Below are 12854 nucleotides of genomic sequence, written 5' to 3' on the forward strand. Positions count from 1 at the left end.
ACAAGCATTGAGTCAAGTTTTCCAAAGCCCAGCTAAAACTTAGTTTTGACTTCAACTCTACCCACCACTTGTCTGTCCCTCTGCAGTTTCAGCTGCGCTATCTCGCCCTCCAGCAGTCTCACCACCTCCTCATAGTCGTGTTCCATGTCACGCGCCACCTTCTGGGCCTTGGCTGCCAGCTGCACCTTGGTACGCATCTCTCGCTGATCCTGATTGGAAAAGTTATTGATTATAAGGCTAAGTCAAGGGCAATATCTCTCTCTGTTCCTGATCGGAAAAAGGTTTTGATCATTAGTCTAGATCAAGGGAAATAACTCTGTACAAATCTCTTGCTGTTCCTGATTTGGACAAGTTAATGATTATAAGGGCTCAATCAACGGCAACAACTCTGCACACATCTCTCACTGTTCCTGAGTGGAACAAGGTATTGATCATTAGTCTAGATCAAGGGAAATAACTCTGTAAACATCTCTTGCTATTTCTGATTGGGACAAGGTAATAATCATAAGGCTAGTTCAAGGGCAATAACCCTGTAAATGTCTCTCTCTGTTCCTGATTGGACAAGGTAATGATCATTAGGCTAGACCAAGGGCAATAACTTTGTATACATCTTTCGCTGTTCGTGATATGGACAGGGTAATGATCATAAGGGCTGGGTCAAGGGCAATACATCTGTACACATTTCTCTTAGTTCCTGCTTGGACAAGGTAATGATCATTAGGCTAGACCAATGGCAATAACTTTGTACACATCTTTTGCTGTTCCTGATTGGGAAAAGGTAATGATCATAAGGCTAGACCAAGGGCAATAACTCTGTACACATCTCTCTTAGTTCCAGCTTGGACAAGGTAATGATCATTAGCCTAGACCAAGGGCAATTACTTTGTATACATCTTTTGCTGTTCCAGATTTGGACAGGGTAATGATCATTAGGGCTGGGTCAAGGGCAATAAATCTGTACACATTTCTCTGTTCCTGATTCTGACAAGGTCATGATCATTTTGAAAGGTCAGGGGCAATAACTCTGTTAATATCTCTTGTATGTATCAGATCTTTGTTCCTCATTGGATGCAAAATATAAAATATTGATATTCAACAGGAGTGTATATTCGTCTATTAAAGCAAAACTGTTCCCCATTATTTGACACAATTTTTGCAACAATCGACTAGTATTTATTCAATTATAAAATTTACATACAAATTGTTATAAGCATAGAACAAGGGCAATTACTCAGTATGCATCTCTAACTGTTCCTGATGAGAAATGATAACAAGGCCATATTTATTAGCATAATGCAATAGGAATAACTTACTATGGATGTTTCTCTGATTGGAACAGGTAATATTCATCATATTGGAATAGGGTTGAGAAATACCAAAACTGTTCACTAATCCATGAACAAGTTCAATTTCAAACTCAACTTGGTTTTGTTCCATTTAATAATACATTACACATAGATATGTTATTTAAATGCATAATAACATTATTACCCTTTAATTGTAACACCATTGTCATATTCAGAACTTCGTTTAATTAAAGGACAATTTGAAAAGAAATTATTCTCACATAAGAGAAGGTAGGTTTAAGATTTCTACAAGCCTGATTGGACAATATAATATTCAAAGGCAGAATGCAAGGATATTAAAAATGTAAAAGTCTTTTGCTCTTCTAGATTGAACAAGACAATGTTATTTTGTGGACAAGATAATATTCAAACGCATAGTGGACAGAAGCCTTTGAAAAAAAAATAAAAAAAAATAGCTATATATCATAAATAAACCATGATAAACATCAAATAACGTTATAGATGTAAATTATAAACCAAGTGACAAGATTTTAACAAGGTTTTTCTGCCAAGGCAACTTCTTATGTCAATGATGAAATGACCCTGTCCATTCTAGTCACACAAGGCTTTATGGTCTCATTAGCGGACATAGTTGCTACTGACCTGACTGTGCAGATGTTTATTCCTTGGGAATTATTTCAACAATTCACATCTGGTGATGGGACAAAATGTTCATATGTATATTGCTATGGCTATTATTATGAACGCATTGCTAGGTGCTCCTTATGCCGCAAGAGAGAATTTATCATCACAAAGCAAAGGACATTACTACATGTATGTATGCATTTCTTGCTATTTACTTTTCCTGATTGGACGCCTTATTTATATTTTTAAGCATTAATTATGGAAAAGCACTTGTAAGCATATGTTAAATTTGCAATCAGCATAAGTTGAAACTGTAATTAAACAAATGTGTCCTCAAGTAATCAGTAGTACTGTTATTTGCCTGATACCTTGGAGATTGTACTTGCCTTTTTTATGATTTCAATTTCTTCCTCTTTTTCTTCAAGCATCAACTGGAAAGGAACCATAGAATGAAAGTTAGTGATCACAACTTATTTTTTTAATTAAAAGATGAAATCTATGGCAACAATCGAGTAAAGGCTGAGTCACATTTATGTAAAGGGGGGGGGGGGGGGGGGGGGGGAGGGGCAAACATTTAATCATTTGCTTTGCAGAACCGTCACACTGACTGATTTCCTTACCCATTCTTTCAAATGTGTGACTATGGTGTTAGCATTCTTAACAAGAATCTGTCTTAAACAAACACACATTTCTCTTACAGTTGCTGAATATCCAGTTTCTAAGACAATGTCAAAGTTTGGGTGATAAGGCTTGACAGCCCATTTTTATGTCAAGGTCAGAGTAAAGTCTGGGTGATAAGGGATATCCAAAAGCAATGACTGTGCAACTCCACCAGTTGTGCTGGACAAAAACGTAAAATAAACTTTAACTGCTAAATATGAATGGTTTATTATTCAAAGTCCAAACTAGAGCTTCGTCAAAAATTTGAGCCTCCCACCTACACCCCACCCAACACTTGTCAGCTATGTTGAAATGACGCCGGAATGTGGCGATCACTGGGGACTTCACAAAGTCTTGGACACCTTATCGTCACTTTATGGTGACGACAGAAACCTTGATGTAGTTTGCTCCACAACTGAAACTGATTAACTGACCCAGCAACAGACAGACTGACTTCTATATATCCTACCGTAACCCAAATTCGACGACACCTAAATTCGACGATGGTTTGTTTTTATCGTGTCATCGGAATTCACGCGCTTTTAAAAAGATGAAGGTCGTTTTTGTTTTTCCCACGGTCTACTTCCGCTTTACGCTCCTGATTATTTCGAAAAATAATGGAGATTAGATAGGTAATTCTTAAATTTTTTAACGAATTCGCTCTGATAATTACTTTTCTTCACATCTGACTATATAATGCCTACATATGTACCCGTTTTCTTACTGAAATGGTTCGTAGTACATTGTATCGTCTGCCGTTGATAGTAAAGATAGTAAAAATCACGTGCTATGACGTCACTCGCTCAACACTTGGAAAAATACGGAAGCGCATAATTGACTAATTAATTTTAGAATACCAATCACATAATTTGCAATTAAAGCTATTTTGGTTATCAGTTTTTTATAATTGTTTTCAGAAAACTGATACAAAAAGAGGCCCATATCGAAGTTGCTATGATCAGGCAGATTTAAAATTGGCTTATGATGCAGTGATGATAAACCACATGTCTGTGCAGAGAGCTGCCACTACTTATGGTGTACCAGTTACTACACTAAAAGACAGGATCCATGGTAATATCCCAATAGATAATGTGCAGTCAGGCCGCATCCAGTTATTCTCGAAAGATCAAGAAACCATGTTGGCCCGGCATTTGAATTCCATGGCAGAGGTCGGGTATGGATATTCACGAACAGAAGCTATCAACCTGGCATCTGACTATGCGGTCCACCTTGGTCTCAGAGATAAAGATCACCCTCTCACACTCAGATGGCTTTACAAATTCCTGAGCAGATTTCCTGAATTGTCCGTCAAAAAGCCTCGCAGTCTTGAGTCTGCCCGTGCCAGATGTGCCACCAGAGGTGCAATTTCCAATCAATTCACGGAGCTTAATAAGATCCTGAGTGAAAATGATTTGCTGAGTCGGCTGGAAGCAATTTTCAATGTTGATGAGAAAGGCCTATCAGTAGACCACAAACCCCCAAAAATTATCACAGGTGCTGTATACAAGGCCAAGGCAATAACATCTGGAAGGTCTCAAACAGTAACCTTGATTGGAGGTGCCAATGCCATGGGTAATCAGGTACCACCATTTTTTGTCTTTCCTGGCAAGCGAATGTTACCTGAATTACTGCAAGGTGCTTCCACTGAAGCTACAGGTGTTGTTTCTGAAACGGGTTGGTCAAACACTGATATCTTCAGCCAGTACATGAGAGAGCATTTAGTGAAGTATTTGCCACCCCACAATGCCAAATCCTCAGTGCTTGTCCTCTATGATGGTCATAAAAGCTACATATCACTGCCACTGATTCAATGGGCCAAAGAAAACCACATAATCCTGTTTGTCTTGCCTCCACATTGCAGCCACTTGCTCCAGCCATTAGACATTAGTTGTTTTGGCCCATTTGAAGTTTCCTGGAACTCAACATGCCATGGCTACATGCGAGAATATGGCAGAAGAGTCATAAACCGGTATGATGTGTGCAGATTGGCATGCAAGGTATATTCAAACACTCTGACAACATCCAATGTTCAAGCAGCCTTCAAGAAGAGTGGAGTACATGTATATCCTCTGAACCCGGATGTTGTGTCAGACCATGACATTGCCCCATCATTGAGCTTTCCAGCTGCCAATAAAAGTGACAAAAGCACAACCAAACAGCCTGAAACCAAAGTTGTAAACACTAACACTGATGCAGCAAACACATTCCTGAACAACAGAGGTGGAAACATTTTGGAAAATGTTAAGGTTGCTAAAACTAGAAACACCATCAGCAAAGTTGTAGGAGGCAAAGCAATCACTAATGAGGATGTAATAACAAAAATACAAGATCACATTCAATCACAGTCCACATGTATGAAGAGAAAATGTATTCCTCCATTTAAAGACCACCAAACACAGCAGAAAGAAACCACTAGAATCAATAACACAAAAGAGAAACAGCCACAAGCTCAACACAAAAAAGTGAAGACAATCACTGCCGTGGATTCAGATGATGACATTGAATCTGAAGAAGAAAAGTGTTGTGTATGCGGAAAATTCTACCCTGAAAAATCAGATTATGACCACATAAAGATAGTTCAGTAGGGACAATGTGACACTTGCAACAAGTGGGTCCACTTGAAATTCTGCACAAGAGTGAAAGTACTCAGAGGTGGTGATATTTTTCTCTGTCCCACATGTTGCAAAGCAGAAGAATAATCAATAACTATTAAACACCTTGTAAATAAGTTCAATTTAGTTCAAGTTATCAACCTTTGACTCTAACTGTTCATGTTATTGAAAATGGATGTATAGCCCACCATATATTGACCTCTATGATGAAGAGAATATACACCAATCAAAATTGTCCAATTTGGGTGACCTTTCATTCACACTGGAAGTGAGTCATATGCCGCCATTTTTGTTGTCAAGTTACGATAAAATGGTTGTTCATCGACTTGTAATCAATCCAAGGTAAAAAAAATAAGTTCAGTGTTAATGACTGTGTGATTTAAGAGTTCAATGTTTCTTTCATTTATTTGTTATTGCTGCGTGTATCTGTAACATCGTCGAATTTAGGTTACACCAGAATACCTATCTACCCCCTGCCTGCAGGGAAATGATTAGATCAAAGTCAAGCTTTGAGGTTTTATGATATAGGTGGAATAGGCTGCTCGTCCAGTATCCAAGTGATGTTGCAAGCAGTATTGCTGATAGACAAAATGATAATACCTACTTAACCACGAAATAGTCCATTTGAATTATTTAAAGTCCAATTTTTGTTCAAGGTCAAAGTATGGTTGAGTGGGTAGGGACCAGTCATAAGTAACAACAGTGTACGCAGCGGACATAGTGTCCGCTTATCCAACAAAAGTCACAGGTTTGAGTCCCCACTGAGGGAGGCTTCTAATAACCTAGCACAAGTCCTATATTACCTGTAATCGCAGGTTTTCTTGCCTCAAGCTCTCCACATCTACTTCAGCTGGACTCACAACTGATCCACTAGCACCACCATTCATCTAAAATTGCATAATATTTAACCCATTTATGCCTAGTGGACTCTCCCATCCTTCTAAATTGGATCAATTTATTTACAAAATTAGGGATGTTTAGTATATTTATTTCTATATTTAGAATATGTCTAATAGAAATTCCTTTAAGCAAACAGCGCAGACCCAGATGAGACACCGCATCATGCGGCATCTCATCTGGGGCTATGCTGTTTGCCAAGGCCTTTTTTCTAGACACTAGACATAAATGGGTTAAGATTAAGCTTCATAATTACATACATTCTGACTTAAGATGAATATTTTTTATGTTTAATTACAATTCTGTTCTTCAGAAAATCAAACTTGAGTAGTTAAATATAAACTTTTTATGTCATTATTTCACATAATTGTATGTTCCTGTATAATTTTTGTAGAAACATGATGTCCAGACCCGATTGCTTTATTTAACCAGTAACAATGCACGGGAAAAATACCAGTGTTGAAATAACTGTACACTTAACCCTTAGCATGCTGGGAAATTTGTCGTCTGCTAAAATTTCGTCTGTTGAAATTCTAAAATTAGCTTTTTCTTTGATTTTTTTTCAAAGATTACAATCAGAATAGCAAACAGTTTGGATCCTGATGAGACGCCAAGTTCTGTGGCATCTCATCTGGATCCAAACTGTTTACAAAGGCCTGTTTAAACTGTTTAAAATTCGGTTCCAGCGCTGAAAGAGTTAAAGGTGACCAATAAACTACACGTAGACTTACCTCTACCCTGCTTTGATACAGTGGAGGATGTCCCAGACGTGAGGTATTGTCAGGCAGCAGGAAGCCACTCAAATTCAGGCTACGTTTCTCGATCTCCTCCCGGAACACTTCTGACACCACATCAACGGCCTCTGTGGAAGAGTTTATGAAAAATATAATGTGTGTGTTTCAGAAAACAGGAGTAAGGATTAATCAAAGAAGAGCATTTTTTTTTTTAATATTATTTTTCTTTTCACTTTAACAGTAGTTTAGTCATGTCATGCCTGTTTGTTAACCAACACACTCTTTTCAGGTAAGCAGGTCGACCAGTGCTAAGACTTATTCCAGTAACTTCTAACTGTTTTTTAGGGAAAACTACCCAACCTCAGCAAATTTTATCGGAAATGTCAGAGGTCTGACGCTTTTGCATGGGTTGCATGTGCATAGGCTAATCTGGGACAACAGCTTACACACGTGCATTCACCCTCATGTTTCCATAATGCGGCTCATAAGATGCAGACTAACCAAAGAAAACAACAGTCTAAAAGAGTAACTTCTATGTACCCTCTCTAAAACTTAAGATTTTTACAATTATAAAGCAATACTCAACTGACCTCCAAAGAATACACATCCATGTTGATCAATAGTAAGTCGTGACCTCATGGCAACTTCCTTCTCTGGTGTCACATCAAAGCCAAGAAGGTTGAGGGTCTACAGAAAGAAAATTCAACAGGTGTTGGAACATCATAAGCTGAAATAGCGTTATAAAGCAACAAACAATTCTCTATCCTTGTCTATACTTCAAAGAGCCAAAAATACATAGTAACTGTACTGTTCAAATGATTAGCTCATAAAATATTGCCTAACTAAAAGTGTAGCAACCATGATCAACAGGGCCTGAAATGTCCAAAGTCGCTCACCTGAGATACAAAGGAACTGACCTGTTCTGTGCTGCCCAAGATATCATTAGAACAAATGTTCTGATCAAGTTTTATGAAGAGCGAACTATAAATGTACCTTAAAGAGTGCTAACAAGGTTTTACTATGGGCATTAAAGGATAAATTCCCCGCCCCCTGGCGGCCATGTTTTTCAACAGACAGGAAACATTTTCATTCTCATCAAAGATATCATTAAGTCAAATATTCTGACCAAGTTTCATGACGATTGGACAATAAATGTGACTTTTAGAATGTTAACAAGTTTTAACTATAGCCAAATAAGAAAAAATGCCCCCCCCCCCCCCCCCCCCACGGTAGGCCATGTTTTTCAACAAACAGGAACCAAGTTTCATGATGATCGGACAATAAATATGGCCTCAAGAGTGTTAACAAGGTTTTACTACAGACATATAGCCATATAAGGAACAAGAGATGTGTTTGTCAGAAACACAATGCCCCTTACTGTGCTGCTTTGATTTATTAATTGTTTTTTTATCATTTGGCAGGTACAGATAATTATCTCCCTTTGAAGCTGATTACTTCCCTTGGAATTGTTTTTTTGACCTTTGACCTTGAAGGATGACCTAGACTTTTCACCACTCAAAATGTGCAGCTCCATGAGATACACATGCATGCCAAATATCTAGTTGCTATCTGGAGGGACAGAGAAGTTATGAGCATTTTTTCGAAACCTAAACGCAAAGTGCGATGGAGAGACAGACGGACGGTCAGATCACTATATGCCCTCCTTTGGGGGGCATAAAAATGCCCGAACTCATCCAAGATATCATTAAAAGAAAAGTTCTGACCAAGTTTTGTGAAGATTGGACAGTAAATGTGACTTTTAAAGTATTAACAAGGTTTTCCTATAGCCAAATAAGGAAAAAAAGCCCTGTCCCCTGGCAGCCATGTTTTTCAACCAATTAGAACCGTTTTCAAACTCGTCAAAGATATCATAGGCGCAAATCTTGTGACCAAATTTCATGAAGATCTGACAATAAATGTGACTTCTAGAGTGTTACCAAGACAAATGTTGACGCCCCACAGCGCACGACTGACAAAGCACAATCTGCTCATGGTGAGCTAAAAATCAAGGGATTTCAACGTTTTTGCCATTTACATACTATACTCAAGGCAGAAATTTAATTTACTGCTTGTCTTCATGTAAGCACACAAAACAAATATTTCAGCATAATGCTAACATCCTAATTCAAGTTATTAAGCAGAAACACTTGTTCAATTAGCAGTAATAATGCCTTAATCCAATAAGCGGCAAATGCAATCCCAAGTTTAGTCTGAAAATTCATCTGTCAAAGTTCTGAAAATCTTGTCTTGAGCATGGATAAGCCATCCTTAGAAAACAAACACTAGTATACACATTAACAATTACTGATGTGAGTCTTTCCACTTCAAACTTCTCGTGGGGTCCGACAGAGGGTTTCCTGGTCAGTGTTGTGTTACCATGGTGACCTGACTGGTTGGTGAAGAGGGGGCCGTGTGACAGGGCATTGGCCAGCGACAGAACGGGGCCCAGCACAGGGGAAAATTCAGCTGGAGAACCGGAGCCCCCCACCATAGCCGGGGTCATCATTGAACCTGAAGAGTTTGTGAGCTTTTTTACTTGATTCAAGTTTTCCGACATTAAGGTATTGATAAGCAGCAAACAGCTTAATACCTGAACAAACTGCCAGTTACTGGCAGGATGTTCTGGTTTTATGCTTGTTGCATATAGCCATTTCCCTGAGAGGGAACACCTTTCTTACAAGATTCAAGTTTTAAAGGCTCTATTTAATACATTAAGATACTTATCAGCAGCAAACAGCACAAAACCTGAACAGAATGCCAGTTACATGCAGACTGTTCTGGTATTATGCTGTTTGCAAATAGCCATCACTGTACCGGGGTACATTGGGTTTTTGTTAGCAGGGATTCTTTAGTATTTAAACCTTCAACACTAAGATATGCATTTTGACCTATTTGTAGACCCTTAGAAAATAAAATAAAATACGATTCTTACTAGATTCAAAATGTATGCCATTTTTATATTGCTTACTAGCAGGAAAGGGTTAATTCCAACATGATACCAGCTGATTGATCTTTAAGTAAACACTAAAGTTGTTATTGTTAAACATTCCAATCAACATTAAATAAAGTACCGTAGTCCAATTTTGAGCAGATAATTGTTAATTATAGGGCTAATTTATGTGGCATTGCAATAGCAAAACTATACAGGTAATCAACATAACAGCTGACTTATCTTAGTCAATCGACCAAAAGAAATAAGTTGTCGTCAATATTATGCCGTCATACTTTATTGTCTTTTTATAAGAACAACAAAAATATGAAAACTATTTCTTATATAGCATCAAGGAATTGCCCTTCATGTGTGACTGACCTTGTCGATAAAGTATCATCACTGATTTACATGCAATACACCATTTCATTAAGGTGACCAAATGAGCCTTGTTCTGAAAAAACTGGGATTAATGCATGTGAGTAAAGTGTCATCCCAGATTAGCCTGTGCAGTCTGTGCAGGCTAATCAGGGATGACACTTTCCACCTAAACTTGATTTTCGGTAAGGAGGGACTTCCTTGAAAATAAAAATGCCATAAAAGCAGAAAGTGTCGTCCCTGATTAGCCTGTGCTGACTACACAGGCTAATCTGGGACGACACTTTACGAACATGCATTAAGCCAAGTTTTCTCAGAACGCAGCTCAAATGTGGAAAGCATGGAAAGACACACACACACAGTAACCTCTGTTGTTACAGCTTTATCAAGCAGTTCAAGTGGTTTAAACAATTAATTAATTTTCCAATATGATCAAAGATGTTTTACACTAAATATTTATTATTGTATACAAGAATATTATGCAGCGCTATCTAAATGTACACTATCCTTCCTGACGACCGGGTAAAACAAAATGATTTCACTCGTTACCTTTTACACCTTTTGGGTTTGGAGTTGACGAATGGGAGGGAATGAGACCCCTCCATGGGAATTTGTGAGAGAGAACATCCCCATTCAGTAAGGCGTGGCCTGCCATCTGCGTGGGAGGGGTCACCATGTAGTCCTCCTATATTGGCATCAAACAACACAGTCATAACACATACACAGGGTCTAGGTTGCTAACTGCCTGTTAAGCTAACATCCATTAATTTTTTTATTGATTTATTTATGTTACATCATTGTTACCCTTTAACCCTTTCCCACTTAGATACACATTTTCACGCATTTGTAGTCCCTTTGAAAGTTATATTTAATTTAAGACTTTTCTTACAAGATTCAAGTTTTAAAGCTTCATTTCCAACCCTTAGATACTGATGAGCAGCAAACAGCATAAAACATGAACAGACTGCGAGTTACTCGCAGGCTGTTCTGGTTTTATGCTGTTTGCACATAGCTATTGTCACTTTTCTTCTAAGTGGGAAAGGGTTAACCTATTTATGCCTAGTGGACCAGTGCTTTCTACAGACAATTAAATGGTCCCTCAGCGGGGCGCTTGAATTTCGAAATCAGAGTCCGCGGGGCGCCTGAAATTTTCTGATCAGTGTATTCTGACAGTTATTGCAGCTTAAGATCAAAGCGATATCGACTGCTCCGAAAATTTTGAAAGCCAATTTACGATCTTTTGTCGCTTTACCCAACTAAAGGCGGAGTGTCACTGTAGTAGAAAATCAATATTGGCCAATGAGAGTGCACGCTTTGTATGAGCGACAGCAGTAGGCAGGCAATACCTGCAGTTAAATCATGCAGGCGACTTGTGACGTACATCTAATTATTGGACAATGTTTGTTTTAATAATAACTTAGCTTTTAAAATTTATTTTATTTGGGTCAGACGTTGACAGACTTTCACTTTCAGTGGCAGTTAACATTTTGAGAAAGCTGACCCAGGTACTTGTCTGTGGTTTAATTAACAATTCTACAGCCAGGGACCGTTTCAATAAGCTCTAGTGAGTAAGTTACTAGCCGTAAGCTAGTTGTTAGAGTTGCAACTTAATATTTTGTGTTTCAAAAATCCCAATCCAACTGGTTTGGTTATTAGTAACTTACAAAGGTTGATGGAAACAGTCTCTCTTATGCTAGTTCTCATAAGCAATTAGCTTATAATTCATTTTTCACATATTATGGTTCTTATAAGCTTATGGTCCATTGTTAACATTTTGTAAATTTAAAGGATATGGAGCCTGTCTTACTCAAAATGATGCAATAAATGTATATGCTGTAACATCAGATTTTTGGAAGAAGCCCACAAGTTTTGTAATCCATTTACGATTACTTCAGTAATAAAATTACTTGCAATTCTTCTCAGAAATTTTATATTTAAGGACAATACTAATATAAAACATTTACATATTAATGCTACAATATTCAGTTATAACTTAAACTTGTCCTTAAGAACTTTGATAATATAGGACCCTGGTTACACACTTGATTGGGTAGTTTTCCTTTATGTCAATATGAGGCTTTCCCAAAAGCCTTTAGGCACAGTGGCACCCCTGTTCCTAAATTTCCAAATAAGGCATACCCCTGTGCCTAACTGCAAAAAAGGTACCCATATGCCTAAATTGTCAATTCAGGAACACCCTTGTAAATTAAATTTACAATTATTTTTTGTCTGCGCTTTTATTTAAACTCTACAGTAATGTACAAATAAATATACGGCACAATTAAGAAACAAATGTAACCAATTGTTAACTGTGGGTCCATGCCCCAGTGGCAGTGTCTCCCCAATATCTTGCGGAAAGGCCTTAATGTATGTGTTTCGCGATATTAAATACACATCTTAAAGAATGACATCAAAAATCAGCACACAACCATGGAATGTATATAACTCATGACTGTTTAATGAATCAAACCAAGTACCTCTCGCTCTGCAGTTGGCAATTTATCTTGGTCTCCTTGTAAGTCATCATGGCCAACGCCTTCAGCCACTGAAAATTGTTCTCAAGTTGTGCAATCATCCAACACAATCTGATTCCAACTCTTGGAAAACAGGGCTTGATGCATGAGCGTAAAGTGAAGTCTGCACAGGCTTATCTGGGATGAAATTTCGGCTTTTTTTGTCATTTTTCTTTTAGAGGAAGTCTCTTCTTAGTAAA

At 38.0% G+C, this 12854-nt stretch overlaps 2 protein-coding genes across 2 annotated transcripts in view; both read right to left on the bottom strand.

The window, feature by feature from the left end:
- Positions 1–12854, bottom strand: part of LOC127876032 (syntaxin-binding protein 4-like) — a 40119-nt gene that overhangs the window by 14980 nt on the left and 12285 nt on the right. The window contains exons 8-15 of the mRNA XM_052420879.1: positions 12619–12686; positions 10691–10826; positions 9140–9345; positions 7425–7521; positions 6832–6962; positions 6007–6090; positions 2318–2362; positions 66–209 (exon numbers count right to left, since the gene is read on the bottom strand). Of these exons, the coding sequence (XP_052276839.1) occupies positions 66–209; positions 2318–2362; positions 6007–6090; positions 6832–6962; positions 7425–7521; positions 9140–9345; positions 10691–10826; positions 12619–12686 (911 nt within the window). The remainder of the gene's footprint in view (positions 1–65; positions 210–2317; positions 2363–6006; positions 6091–6831; positions 6963–7424; positions 7522–9139; positions 9346–10690; positions 10827–12618; positions 12687–12854) is intronic.
- Positions 1–12854, bottom strand: part of LOC127876045 (PDZ domain-containing protein 11-like) — a 180861-nt gene that overhangs the window by 6987 nt on the left and 161020 nt on the right. The gene's annotated exons all lie outside the window — the stretch shown is intronic.

This window comes from Dreissena polymorpha, chromosome 4 (assembly GCF_020536995.1).
Source record: "Dreissena polymorpha isolate Duluth1 chromosome 4, UMN_Dpol_1.0, whole genome shotgun sequence".
Lineage (NCBI taxonomy): Eukaryota > Metazoa > Mollusca > Bivalvia > Myida > Dreissenidae > Dreissena > Dreissena polymorpha.